This window comes from Poecile atricapillus, chromosome W, assembly GCF_030490865.1.
Source record: "Poecile atricapillus isolate bPoeAtr1 chromosome W, bPoeAtr1.hap1, whole genome shotgun sequence".
Classification (NCBI taxonomy): domain Eukaryota; kingdom Metazoa; phylum Chordata; class Aves; order Passeriformes; family Paridae; genus Poecile; species Poecile atricapillus.
In genome coordinates, this window is record NC_081288.1 from 101,780,740 (window position 1) to 101,795,225 (window position 14,486).

The window sequence follows — 14,486 nt, forward strand, 5'->3', positions numbered from 1 at the left end:
TGAGGTGTATCAGCTGGCAGGACAGGGAGTGCGAGGCCACCAACAAAGAGGGAAGAGGGGAGAAGGAGAAGAAGCAGCTCCGCGACCCAGCGCACGAACGTCCTTCTTCCCCGAAGCCGAGGAAAAAGCCAGCTAAAAACTGTCCCCACCCTCCTTTTTCTGTCCCCTTCCCCCGCCACCCTGAGCCCGGCCACTCTTTGTCCTTTGTGAGCACCCCTAAGTACCGGTAGTTAGGTTTCCCAGCACATAATGGGTAAAAATTCCCACCTAACCCTCAACATCATCACCGACTTATGAGATGCCCCAGATGAATCAGTGAACACTGTGAGAGCTTTGAGTGGCCTTCGGCTCCTTTTCTCACGAGGAATGAGATGAAATTCCTCATGAAACAATTTGTGTGATGGTGCATGAACTGATATTTGCCCACTGTAGCTGTCCAGAGCTAACTGGAGGTTAGCATTACTCTGCAGCAGGTGTTCAAACATCTCCTTGGTCAGTTTCTCATTAGAGTGTTTGCCTTCTCCAGAGAGTCTGACCAGAAGGTGAATACGCATAAAGTCACAACCTGCCAGTTCCCGCAGCCTTACCCTGGCTTTTTGGATCAGCTGAGACATCAGGTCTTGTGGCTTGATGATACTTTTGGGTCTTTGATGGGAGAGGATGACCCACTCTATGATTAAGAGTGCATCTCTCTGCCCCTGGGCCCACTAGAATATCAACCCAGGTAGGTGTGGTAGTTTCCCCAGGACAATAAATTTGAAAGGCATCTAAGGCTTGAAGCGATGTGCCTGTCTTTCTGTCAAAGCCCTTGGTACTTTTTCAACTGCAGTTTTTGCTTCTGGAGTCAGTTCCCTGGGAGACAGGAACTCTTTCTCCCCTTTCAATAAATTGATCAGGGGCCTCAGGTCTTCATTAATGAGACCTAGCCATGGTCTGACCCAGTTTAGTGATCCACATAGGGAATGGAGATCTGCTAGAGTTTTAGGATTGCTAATGATTTCCAATATCTGTGGAACAACAGTCCGTTTAGTGATCTCCAGGCCCAAGTATTTCCAAGGTGGCATCATTTGAACTTTGTTTTCCTGCAATTGGAACCCAGCAGAGGTTAAAACTTTATAACCACTCGGTCAAGGGTGTCTTGCAGCATGTTGTTATTGGGACAGCACACTAACACATCATCCATGTAGTGCAAAATGATGGCATCTCTTTTTTCAGCATGTACTGGGGACAGCAATGACCCCGCATACCATTGGCACATGAAGGGGCTCGCTTTCATCCCCTGAGAGTACTGTCCAGTGGTACCATTTCATTGGAGCTTCTCGGTTAATTGTTGGTATGGAAAAGGCAAATCTTGGTGCATCAGCTGGGTGCAGGGGAATTTGAAAAAAACAGTCTTTAATATCCAGTACTGCCAGTAGCCAATTTTGTGGTAACATTGTCGGGGATGGCATACCTGGTTGAAGAGACCCCATGTCCTCTATTTTTTTGTTTATTTGTCTCAAATCTTGTAGGAGGAGCCATTTATCTTTCCCTGGCTTTTTTATTACAAACACCGGGGAATTCCAAGGGCTGGTTGTTTCTACTATGTGTCCCTTGGCCAATTCTTCTTCCACCAATTTTTCTAGCCTCCCGAGTTTTTGTCTGCTGAGAGGCCACTGGTTCACCCAAATTGGATTATTATCTAGCCAAGATAACTTTTGGACTGGACATTCTACAGTGGCCTCTTCTAAAAATCCTTGGGGGTCTCAGGAATTGTTAAGTTCACTCCCCACTGGGACATGGTGTCTCTTCCCCACAGGGGGCACTTGTAATCAGTGACAAATGGACGGATACTAGCCAATCTTCCATCCGGACCTTCTATCTGAACAATAGCTTTAGAGATTTTTGCCAGTTTCACCCTTCCAACACCCTGTATTTTGCCTGCCACGGGTTGCAGTTCCCAATGTGAAGGCCACACCTTTTCAGGTATGATAGTCACATCTGCCTCAGTGTCAATCAACCCTTCTACATGGAGATGTTCTGATTTATGTGTCAGGTTACACCCCATAATGGGTTTGTCTTCACCCACCACTTCTGCCCAGTATACTCCTGGTGCTTTGTCATCTACTGGGTCTTCTGTTGGGACAGGGATCACTTGGGCTATTATCTGCCCTTTGGCTACATAGAAGGGTGGTTGAGGACATCTTGCCAAGAGAATGAGGTGTGTTAGGTCTCCCTTAATTGTCATGGGAGCCACCTCAATCTCTATTGGTGTGTGTGCTGTGTCTCCAATAACAAAATACCTACTATCCAGTCCAGCCAGGTCTTGTGAATTGTCCTGCAGGTCCACTCCAATGACCGTTCAACGATCAGGTCTGAAACTAAAAGCTTTAGCAGTTACAAGTCTGAATCGCTTTTGCGGTTGCCAGATGTTATTAGGCATGCATTCCCCACAATTATGTTTCTGCAGTCTCCCACCCCACTCCCCTTCGTCCCCTTTTCCCATTAAAACAGAGTCTTTTTCCTGTTTCATGTCTGTCATTTTTATGTGTCTGCGCTTCACAGAAAAGCGCTTTGACTTCAGTTTTTTTGTTGATTGGCTACAGCTTCTTTCTGGTGTTTCCCTTGTTGCTGGTTTTGAGGAGAGTTCCTTGCAAAATGTCCTGGCCTCTTGCACTGGAAGCAGATGATGTGCTGTAGCTGTTCTGGTGACATCTGTAGCCTGTTCATCCCTTTTGTTGCTGCTGCTACAGCCCTTGGGTTGAATGGTCCTGGTTTCTTGTCGTGTGCACTGTACAGATCTGCTTTCTTGGAGCAGACCTGGATCATGTCTGCTATGGTGGGTGGAGGGTAGATGGGCAGATTTAAAATCACTTTGCGGCAGGCCTCGTTGGCATTTCTTTGAGCCATTTCTTTGATCAGTTCTGCTTGCACTACTGGTTCTTGTACCTGTTGTTGCACATGTGTTCTAAGTCGGTCGACAAACTGCAAAAAACTTTCTGATGAAAATTGGTTAATATTTACATAACTGACTTGGGTTTCAAGTGTTGGTAATTTATTGTAAGCTTTTTATGCTACATCACAGATCTTATTAAAATAGGTTTTGTTAGAACCTGTGCCTGATCTTCAGGCTTGCTCCACCTCTCTTCCCCACAGAGGTGCTCAAAAGTAATTTCATTATTTCCTGCATCTTTTGCATCCTGCATGCTTTGCTTGAGTTCATCTAGGAGGTCTTTTAATGACCTTTTCCATGAACTTTCCCAAAAATCAAACTCAGTGGGGGTTAGAGGCACCTGAAGAAGTCTTTGAGGTCAGCAGGAACTAACTCCTGAGATTTTAAAGTAGCTATAATCATTCTTTTTTAGTATTTCACTGTTTTTGCCAAATTCACATTGTATTTTGCATATCTCTCGGATATCATGGTAAGAGAAAGGCTGATATTGTCTATTAGTTCTTTTTTTACCAGTAAATATCACAGGTGCAGCTGTAGGCATATCCCTATCTTCCCCAGAGCCTGTATCTCCGGGGTTTCCCTGCCCAGCCCCACACCCACCAGGCCTTGGAGAACTTGCTTCCCCACTGGATGGATGAGGGGACTCAGCCCTGCCCCCAGTAGGCCCAGGGGGTCCTGCCTCACCCTTGGTTCGGTGAAGGGACTTATCTGGACCCCCAGCAGGCCCAGGGGGCCTCACCTCACCCCCGGATGGGTGGAGGGACCCAGCCACACCCCCACAGGGGCTGGGCAGGGACACATCTCCCCCCCCTGGGGGGCAGAGCCAGGACACCCCTTCCCCTGCCCCCCCATGGAAGCAGAGGGTAGGGCCACTCCTCTCACTCCCCCCCTCCCCATGGGGACAGGGGGTGGGGGTGTGGAGAGCAAGGTTTCAACATTTGGAGGCAGGGTTGCAAGGTGATGTCATGCCTGGGCAGGGTATGGTAGGAGGAAGGGAAATGTGTGAGGGAGGGGAGGGGTTATGGGAGGAGTTGGGGAACTGGGCGGAGAGAGGTGGGTGGAAAGAGACATGGGAAGGGGGAGGGAGATACGAGGGTGGTTTCTCCACATGGCTATCTGGCACATGGCCAGCTCCATCTTGGATTCCAGCCACATGGGGGTAGGGGGATTTAATAGTCAGGATATGGGGGTACAGGGAAAGCTCTCTGATAGCTTGCGCGACACGATCAGAGATGGGGGGCTGAATGAGACACATGGATCTAGAAATGGCATTATTACCATGCATTTCCTGAGCTTCTGGATCTGTTCCATGTATCTTTTTCAGGTCAGGGGCAAAGCGTTTAGCGGAAGAAGTAGGAGAAACTGATGGAAACTGCAGTGGCTGTTTTTTATGTCTTTTTCTCTGTTAATTAATTCTTTTCGAATTATAAGAAAAATTGGAAGATATTTTGAAGCATTTTTGTCTCCATTTTCTACTTTATGTGTTAAAATTTTGCCAATTTGATCCCATGCAGAGATACAATTTACTTCTGACAAATCAAGCTGTGGAATGTTATGAGATAACCATGAGATGAAGCGTTTTAACTTTTTTCTAGAAATTTTGACATTTACAGTACTTAAAAATTCTTGCAATTTGGATTCAAAATTTGGTTGGGGTATAGAGATTTTGGATCCCATTTCTGCTATTAACAATGTGTTAGCACACCTCATTTTTATCTTGTTTTACTGCAAAAGCAACTAAGCAAGCAGAGGCCGGCTTTTTTTTTTTTTTTCTCTCTCAGCTTGCTACCCCCCCACACACACTGGGATAAGATAAGCTCAGCCGTCCTGTGGCCACCGCGCGCCCACGCCACACAGCTGCCACGCACAACGTGCTGCAGCTGGTTCCACGCTGAGCCCGCAGCTCTATCCCGACGCCGCATGGGTAAGGGCCTCCACGCCGCGGCCACCGATCACACAGTCCGGGATGGCCCCGCCACCGCTGCCGCCGGCCCTGCCGCCGGTGTCACCACCCCACCTCTGCGCTCGCTACACCGGCCGTTCCCCGTCACCAGCGGGGAAAGCCCTGCCGTTCATGCCTGTGGTTCTCACAGCCGCCGGCTCGGACGCGCGCCCAGCTGATCCTGGCTTGGCTCACGCACACTGCTGCGCAGGCCGTGATATTCAGGGTCTCAGTCTCTGTCCTTGAGATGGTTGTGAGACAGATGAGAGAATCTTCGGACCGTCTCTTACAGTGACATCGACTTTCTCTGGGCTTGAGAAGGCTACTGATTTTTTCCTTGTAGGCTATATTTGCGTTTTAGCTTTTCAAGGTAATTGACGTGTCCAGGCTTGCGAAGCACACATGTGTGCTTCCAGCTGCTTTTGGGGGTCTCTTAGAGCCGCACCAATGGGCGCCAACTGCTATAATTTCTATGTCCCCTGACTCTCTGTCACCACTGTCCACCCAGCAGCAGCCAGGGAAACAGGGGAGATAGTTTAGCTTAGAAAAGAATATCTTAAAAACGAGGCCCTTTCCCTTAGGTGAGATGGGAGTGCAGCTTTATTTCTTGGAATCCCGTGGAGAAGATCAGGAGGGAAAGAGGAAGAGGTATCGATAAGCACCCCTTTTTGAAGGCAGGGGGAAGAGGGTGACTTACATTCACACAACCAATAAGGGGAACTGGGGAGAAAGAGATAAGGGAAAGGAACTTACAATTCTACATTTTCGGGGGTACATTCTTTGGGTCATACCATCATTTCTAAATGCATTACAACACATTCCTACACTGCTGCTCCACCAGATCAGTTATGCAAAGGAGATACATTCTTACTTTTCCATCTGACAGAGATTTCTTGTCTTTAAATGAAGGTAGTTGTTACCTCTGTCTCTCTCTCTTTGCCTCCTTTGGGCTCTGTTCTCTGTGGATATAACTTTCTATATTCTCCCAGCCTCCTCTAGGCCGAATTCTCTGTAGATACAGCTCTCTATAGTCCCTCAGCCTCCTCTGGGCTGAATTCTCTGTAGATACAGCTCTCTATAGTCTCCCAGCCTCCTCTGGGCTGAATTCTCTTTAAGATACAATTTTCTCTTACTCCCCAGCCTCCTCTGGGCTGACTTCTCTGTAGATACAGTCTCTCTTTAATTCCTCAGCCTCCTCTGGGCTGAATTCTCCTGGGATCCTCCCTCGTGGGGAGTTCCACTTATCTCCGTCTTCATCACTCGAAGAAAGCTCCCGGACTCATTAGGTTCTGATTTCTCTAGTTTATTAAAGGATCTTTACAGAACTTGGCAGGTCTATCCAGACTAACTGCACAAGCTTAAATCGCCACAGCCTGGCTCATCTTGTTCTAATGATACAAAATGGTCCCGAAACACGCGGCTTTTTCACTCTTATACTAATTTCTATCCTATTAACTACTGACACGTATATTGTTATCATACTTTAACAAATAAGTTTTCTATATCTACTAACGTAATTAAAAGTGCGACTAATTCTAAACTAATTATATTCTGTGCTTTTATAAACTGCAGAAGCATGGAGAAGAAGGAAGAAGAAGGACTAAAAACTACACCCTTTTTCCTCCATCTTTACTCCATGTGTGGAACCCTCTTAAAACTTATACTTTCACCTCTGTGTCAAAAAAACTATTTTTCTACTTCTTATTCAATCTCTTACAAGCTCTGGCTTATTCAGGGATATTTGGAAGCCTTTTTATCAGTATTATATACAATTGATGTATTTTTCAGAGAATTACACAAGCAGAGAAATGTTCCTGCATTTCTAGACTCCTACAGGTAGTTACTTAGATTCTGATTTTTTCCTGCTTGAACTAGTGTAGCCAGGGTCACTTGATGTACTAAAGTAATTTGCCTTTGATAACTTCTTACACAAATATATTCACAACTAATGGAAGTTGCAGCTTAATAGGCTGTAAAGTTCATAGTCCTAATACCATATATGCTTTTAAGTGAAGTCCTGTACATCACCAGCTGAACTTGCTGTTACATGTGGGTGCGGAGGAGCCCACCGAGCCCGAGATCCTGGCTCTCCCCTGGAAACAAGATACTTCTCTGTAAGAGAGACACAATGTATCGCTCCCAGGGATTTTTGAGTTAGATATGTTAAACTGTTGTGCCCCATTGGTGTTCCCCCCTGCTGTCCCACCCCGATACATGTATCTCAGGCTCCCCCCTGCCCCTCTCCTCCCCTATAAATATCCCGGGTTTTCCCCTGTTCGGGAGATTAGCTGTTGCTAGCTCCCTTCACCAAAGCTCTGCCTGAATAAAGGTTTGTGCTTAGCGGAACACTGGACCAGCTTTCTCGTCCCTTCTTCCCGTGTAGCCTGCCCGCCGCCGCTGAGCTGAGCTGGAATCACTCGCCTGCCTGAAGTCGCTCACACGCGCTTCGGCCCAGCCCTTTTCAGGGCTGCTTCTCTAGAGAAGTCGCGGTGCTCCGGGCTTTCCATCGCCACGGCAGTTACAAATGGATGTGGGGGTCTAGATAAGTCCCTTGCCTTTTTCCCAGGCCTCTGGCAGCAAGCAGTATCTTTATTGAGGCGGCCAGAACCCCAAAACCCACTTTCATTCACATGTTCTTTAATAATGGCTGATTCAGTCTATTATAGAATTATTTAATAGACAAAAAACTAACAGACATAAGACTTAAAACGACCTAATACTCCACAAGAATAAGGAAAAAAAGAGAAACTACTAGTAGATATAAACAGCGCGAGGTTAAAGGTACCTATTAATGTTACAGCTAGAGAAGAAATAATATAACTTAGGATTCAATGTATCTTACCATCCAGTTGTTGATGGGGCACACATCCTTTCCCTCAATCCCCAGGGAAGCAACCATGGAATTTGCATCCAAACTCTGGGGAGGGGTCTCCCACACTTTTAGGGTGTGTGTGTAGAAGGCTTCTGCCTCTGTGATAATTTGTGTGTTTTTTATAGTTTGTAAAACAGTATCTCTTAGTCAAGAATATTTATTTTATCTCTTCCCACATCTGCTCTCCAGACTAAGATGTTGATTCTTAGCTGAGTTCTGAGCCCTTTTGGCACCAGAGATGACCCCTTGCCAAGCCTTTTAGCCCAGGTTATCTCTTTATGCACCAACTATGGGGGGGGGGGGGGGTGGGTGTTTAGACATCCTGCCAAACTTGCAGATGATCCAAATTCTTTTATCTTCTGCTTTTTTTATTGCCGCAGTCCTGGAGAGCAGCCATCCAATTGAAACTGATACCAACATCAGTCAGAAACTTTCTAACACATTTCTGAGTATTAGAAAGCAGGCATTCTTTATTGCAGCACACTGGTCACTCAGAGGATCCTTCCTCTAATTGAGTGCCCCAAGCATTGGGTAAACAGAGTTTTTATCATACACACTGATTACATATTCATTAGGTATCCCCGCTTACTTGATGTATATGTATTACTTTATTTTGCATAGTTACACCCCTTATTGGAAGTCTTTATATCATTCTTTGGGGTCTTCTTTGGTGGTCTTCAACATACGATGTCCTTTTTAGGTGGCTGTTCCTCAACACCCACTTTTGAGTAAGCACAATATCATTGTTTTGCACAACTTCTGCTTAGTCAGCCTTGCAGAGCTCAGCTGTGATCCTGTTTGCGTTTTGCATGACTTCTGTTTTCCTAAGTTACATCCTTTATCTACTTCTCCAAAGCTATGCTGTTCTGTTCTACTGTCCTTATCAAAACATAATGTCCTGGGTTGATTATGATGATAAATTGTATCCCCATTCGTCCACCTAACCCAGACACAGGTTTTGTATTCTTAAAATTTCATCTAAGAGTAAAAGTGAGTGGAAAAGAAGCACCGAGTCTGTTATCAGAGACTGTACTTGCTCCCCCCGCATCGGGAGTTTTGACTACAGCACAGACAGACAACAAGAGACAGATTGCCTTGGCTTTCCAGCTAGCCAGAGCAGAGAGGTCTTCCTGGACTGTTTTCTTTCCCTTTTTCTGAAACGAATCGAACCTGCTCTGGACTGGAGTCTCGGGAGAGCACTGGGAGCTTGCACCCGTGGACTACCGGGAGCCTAGCCTGGGCAGAGGCATTTTCCAGCACCAGAAGGACTGATAACAGAGCGAACACCCACAGGAAAGAGACCCTCTGAAGTTTGTAATCTCTTCTGAACGGCGAGAGGTTTTGTAATTTGATATTGTTCATTTTTGTGCTGGGTAGTGCTGTGCCTGTGAAATAAACAGGTTTTTTCCACTTCTCTCAGAGGAATCTCTTCCCGAACCGGTTGGGGGGTGGGAGAAAAGGGGCACGTGGGTTTGCTTCCCGGGGAGAGCCCCACTGGAGGTTTTCTCCCAAATTTGCCCTAAACCAGGACACATAATATGAAAAACTGTCAGCTTTTTTTCATCTGGTAATAAAGATCGTGAAGTGATAATCTGGTCATGGGGATTTAATGCACCCTCAGAAAATTTGCAGATGACACAAAGTTGGGTGGGAGCGTTGATCTGCTCGAGGGCAGGAAGGCTCTGCAGAGGGATCTGGACAAACTCGAACAATGGGTTAAGGACAACTGCATGAGGTTCAATAAAGCAAAATATTGCATCCTGCACTTGGGTTGCAGCAACCCCATGCGGTGCTACAGTCTGGGGGAAGCGTGGCTTGAGACCTGTTCAGCAGAAAGGGACTTGAGGGTGCTGGTTGAAGGCCAGTTGAACATGAGCCAGCAACATGTCCAGGTAGCCAAGAAGGCCAATGGCATCTTGGCCTGTATCACGAAGTGTGGACAGCAGGACAAGGGAAGTGATCATTCCCCTGTACTCAGCACTGGTGAGGCCACACCTCAAGTACTGTGTTCAGTTTTTTGGGCCCCTCACTTTAAACAGGACATAGAAATTCTAGAACATGTCCAGGGAAGGGCAAAAAGGCTCATGAAAGGTCTAGAAAACATATCTTATGAGGAACTGCTGAGGGAGCTGGGGTTGTTTAGTCTTGAGAAGAGGAGGCTCAAGGGGGACTTCATCACTCTCTACAACTCCCTGACAGGAAGTTGTAGTGAGGTGGGGGCAGGTCTTTTCTACCATGCCTGCAGTGAGAGGACCAGAGGAAATGGCCTTAAGCTGAGACAGAGGACATTCAGATTAAATAGTAGAAAAATGTTTTTCGCTGTTCAAGTAGTCAGTCATTGAAATAGATTGCCCAGGGAGGTGTTAGAGTCATCATCTCTGGAGGCGTTTAAGAGGCATCTGGATCTGGCGCTGGGTGATGTGGTTTAGGGGTTACAGTGGCAGTGCTGGGTTGACAATTGGACTGTATGATCTTAAAGGCCTCTTCCAACCTTAGCGATTCTATGAAACTGAGTGAGATAATATGATGAAATTTGGCTTTTGTGTCCTTATGTTTAGTGGGTTGACAGAAAAGCAGGATCTATGTGAAACCTGATGGCAGGAAATGTAGTACTTGGTATGTGCAAGTGATGGTATTTTTATGCTTAAAATTATGTTCTATAGATAAAGTATTACTGTTTAATTTTTTTAACTTTTGAAATTAAACATATAGAGGTAAAATAGTCATCTGTGAAAGGCTTGAGAACTTCTCAACCTTTGTGCTTTATATATCTTTTGTAAAGCTTTTAACCTACTTCTATGTAACAGTTTGTTTAAAATATGAGCCGATTAATCCATTTATTACAGGTCTTTACACATCTACATAGGCAGATCTTGAAACATCTGAGTGTGTGTAGCAAATTTCTTAATGTTGTCCTTTTTATTTTAAAGGTTGTTAAAGGAGATGGGCTGGCAGGAAGACAGTGAAAATGATGAAACATGTGCTCCACTAACAGAGGATGAGATGAGGGAATTTCAAGTTATTAGTGAACAGGTAACACTAATGTTCCTTTATGAACTTGTCAGAGGCTACCCTAAGTCTCTACTTTTGAGGGGGATCTCCAGTAATTCTGATGGTTAAGGATGCTGCCATTTCAGTACCCTTTTTTTTCTCTCTTTCTTGCCTCCTTGTGCTTTCAGAATAACAGTTGCTTTAAAAAGATAGGGGATCAGTGCTTATTGTAAGAACACCTGTTCTCAAACTAATAAGGGAAGGGTAGGGAAATGGTTCTGAGTATTAAACTCTTAAATGCTTGGCTTATTGCCCAGTTTTTGCATTATGTCTGGAAATGCAGTAATTTCTTTCTTCTAAAATAAGTTGTTTCCTTCTTTCCACTGTCTGACTTTCCAACTGCATTAAGTAAACAGACTGGGATACCCATTCCTCTCTGCTTTTTCTCCTCCTGGTCCCTTTCCTTGCTGCAGAACCTGCCCTTCTTAGCACAGGTGTTTGCAGCAGACCATGAAAAAAGAGACTGCATCACAGGAGAGACCATGTGGGAGGGATCACTGGGGCAAGATGTCTGAGGAAGTGGCTAAGAAGAGGGTAAACTCTTGTTCACTGCAGGAGCTTAGTTTAGCATTGTTGGACGCTCTTAGATGCAGGTGGCTGGCCCAGAAGTGAAGGTTCTCAGGTAAATTTTCTGTTGTGCATATATATATAAAATAGGTTGTACAGTGCATCTAATGTAGCCCATAGATGACATAGAGAATGCTGAAATGCAACAGAATGTTGTTTTTAGTTTTTTATTTCTCTGATACATCTTGTTTTCTCATTTCAGTTACAAAGAAATGGCCTTCGAAAAAATGGCATTTTGAAAAACAGCTTCATCTGTGATTTTAAATTTAGTCCCTGGAAAAAAAACACTTTCAAACCTGCTCTGGAGAATGAAGATTCTGAGACAAGCAGCAGTGATACATCAGATGATGATGATGTGTGAAGATTTCTGTAACATCTGTAGAAGCTTGTTTTGATCCCATGAAAATCTGGGGATGTATTGTTTGAAAAAAGTTCTAATTGATGTAGTAACATGCCCCATTAGAGGAAGAATGATAGGACTTTTCTCTAAAGAAAGTAAGGAATATTTTGTTGAACATTACCATAATTTCTGTGTGAAAAAATGTAGAATGAGGACTTGGGTTGACCCAACATTGATTGACTTCATCACTGCAGCATTTCTGAGTAGCAATGTGACAATATAATAAATCAGACTTTCTCATCTAATAATAAAACAAAAAGGAATTGTGTAATGTTTATCAAGACTTGTCTTAATATGTCCAAGCATATGAGGAAAAAAAACCAACCCAGCTTGACACAGTGTTTTGCTTGCCAAGTCATTCCTTTATTAAAATGGAAATCCTTGAGTCCACTTTGTATGCAAAAAGAGCAATGTAGCATGTTGGCTAAAATGAGCTAAGTTCACTAAAGTTCTTTTCCTTAATTGAGCTGTTGTACCGTTCTTTTTCCACATATAACTGTTCTTTAGGCATTTGTAGTGTAGTTATCATTATTAATGGAAAAAAAACAAACCCCTGATGTCTCAGTTTCAAGTTCCTAGAACTAACCTTTTATTTGAAGGTTTTATATGGGGTATTGCAAGACTGAGTATTCTCACAGTGAACATGTTTCTTGGGGGAAAATAAGAACTTTAACTGTGCTATTCACATGCTGTAATGCCCCAGCCTATTTGCTGGGTTCAGGGGAAGGTAGTTGGATATACTCTGGACAGTGCATGGGAGAAAAAACAAAGTTCTCAGGAGGTTCAATAGCAAGCAACTTCTATTTACAAACTTTAGAATTTCTGGATAGGACAAGGCACTTGACATTGACTGTATTTTTTTGTCCCACGTACAATATATTTTGAGAAAAAGAAGGTAAGAGAAGAAAGAAAAAGGAAAAGAAGTGGTACATAGTCACCACCCTAAGATCCAGCATGGTCTCAGCAGCTTTTAAATCCAAGGTAGTGGAGCAAACAATTCACTCAACAAGATTTTAAAAGGGCTTACAATGGTTCATGTACTCTGAGTTAGATGCACAGGAGAAATACCAACAAGATATTCTCAAGAGGTCAAAACAACAAAGAAGACTACTTGTGGTGACACTGGTGGTTGGGTTCTTTTTCTCCAAGACTGAGACTGACAAGAGAGAGGCTGTTTTCTTGTGTTTTGGCTTAGTTGTTCATTCTTTCCTTATCTATATTACATATATACAGAGTACAAGGAGCTACATACACTAAGATAGAAAGATGCAAAATGGAGAGTGAAGAATCTCTCCAAGATCTTTTACGTGTCTATTTGTCCAATAATCAAATGCCAAGTTATTTTTCTTAGTGACCCAATGACTTGACATCTGTGTGCTGCACTGCGGCATTCTCTATCCAATCACTCATTATTACCCAAAAACCCTTAGAAGAAGAAGTGCTATTTACCCCCCCGCTCTCACCCCTGGGAAGATGCCCATCCTGCCGCAGTCCTCCGGGGGGGGGGGGGAGTTTTTAGCAGGGACAAAAGATAAAAGACAAAGGAGGTTCTTTTCTTCCCGGGACAGTGTCCCAGCTTTAATCCGAAGGGTCCTAGGGCAGAAAAGAGAGCGAGTCCAGCTTGCGCTGGATTTTGAACAGAGGGAAAGGGGGCGGGGGGGAAGGCAGGTTACAACCAATCAGGAGAAACCAAAGGGGAGGAGTGAGAGGAAAGGAACTAACACACCATGGATCAGAGGGGGAGCATCAGGGATAAACCATGTAGCACAATACAATACAACAATGAAGAAGAAGAAGAAAGGGACAATGCCCTAAATCCTCCATATTGCCTTTTATTCTCTAATATAGCTTAAACCCTAAACTTTTTCACCCAGTGACTTAAGAAAACTCTAACCTAAGCACTCACATTCCTAGATTCTCTACTTAACTTTAAAAGCTATCTCCATGGTGTTATGCTAAACTCAGTGCTCTCTTGGGTGTCAGAGCCAGGCACCACAGATAAGGGCTTATTTTCCGTGCTTCTGACCCCAACATTTACTATCAACTTTAGAAAAACAAAGAAACTTTGGCAAAAGGTTTAGTGCAACATTCAATCAACATAAAATACTTCTCAAAACATTAACTTAGCTAATTCAACTTAGCAAACTTTAGGCCTATTCAATTCCAAGTTACTCAAGAATTCCAAGAAGAGGGAATCAGAAGAAAAAAGAGAAAGAGAGAAAGACAGAAAAGATATAGAAAAGCACAGATAGAGCTACCAATTCCTGGGTTCCAACAATGATACAAACTCCAAGAAGAGGTAGGGTCCAGACAACATGATGGCCTTGTGTTCAGCCTTAAATACCCCTTGGACTTTGTGGGCCCTTCTCCCAAGTGGGACTTCTGGTCATTTGGCCACTCAGGAGCTTGGTTAGGGGAGTGTGGAGCACTGCCTCTGGTGTGCCGTGATTGGCAGACTGCGGGGCTGAGATACAGGCTCTGGGGTTGGGGGGTGTGGGGAAGGGCACTGCCTCACCAGGGCAAGGCCTGACCAACCCTTTCCCCCACACACATGCATCCCAAAATGTCTCAAGACATCAATCTTTCCAGTCTCTCATAACCACCCTGTGGCTTGAGGCATTGACTAGAACCACAGAAATGGTACCTTTCCTCTTGTGGCAGCAGTGGGATCCTAATCTAGCAGACAGAGTAGAAAGGAGAGAAGAAGAAAGTATACAGGAAC

The 14,486-nt window shown here is 44.5% G+C and overlaps 1 protein-coding gene across 1 annotated transcript in view; it reads left to right on the top strand.

The window, feature by feature from the left end:
- The window catches only part of LOC131591980 (vasculin-like), a 45,240-nt gene extending 33,182 nt beyond the window's left edge, over positions 1-12,058 (top strand). The window contains exons 5-6 of the mRNA XM_058863163.1: positions 10,677-10,779; positions 11,567-12,058. Coding sequence (XP_058719146.1) covers positions 10,677-10,779; positions 11,567-11,725 — 262 coding nt within the window. The 3' untranslated portion in view covers positions 11,726-12,058. The remainder of the gene's footprint in view (positions 1-10,676; positions 10,780-11,566) is intronic.
- The last annotated feature ends 2,428 nt before the right edge of the window (positions 12,059-14,486 follow it).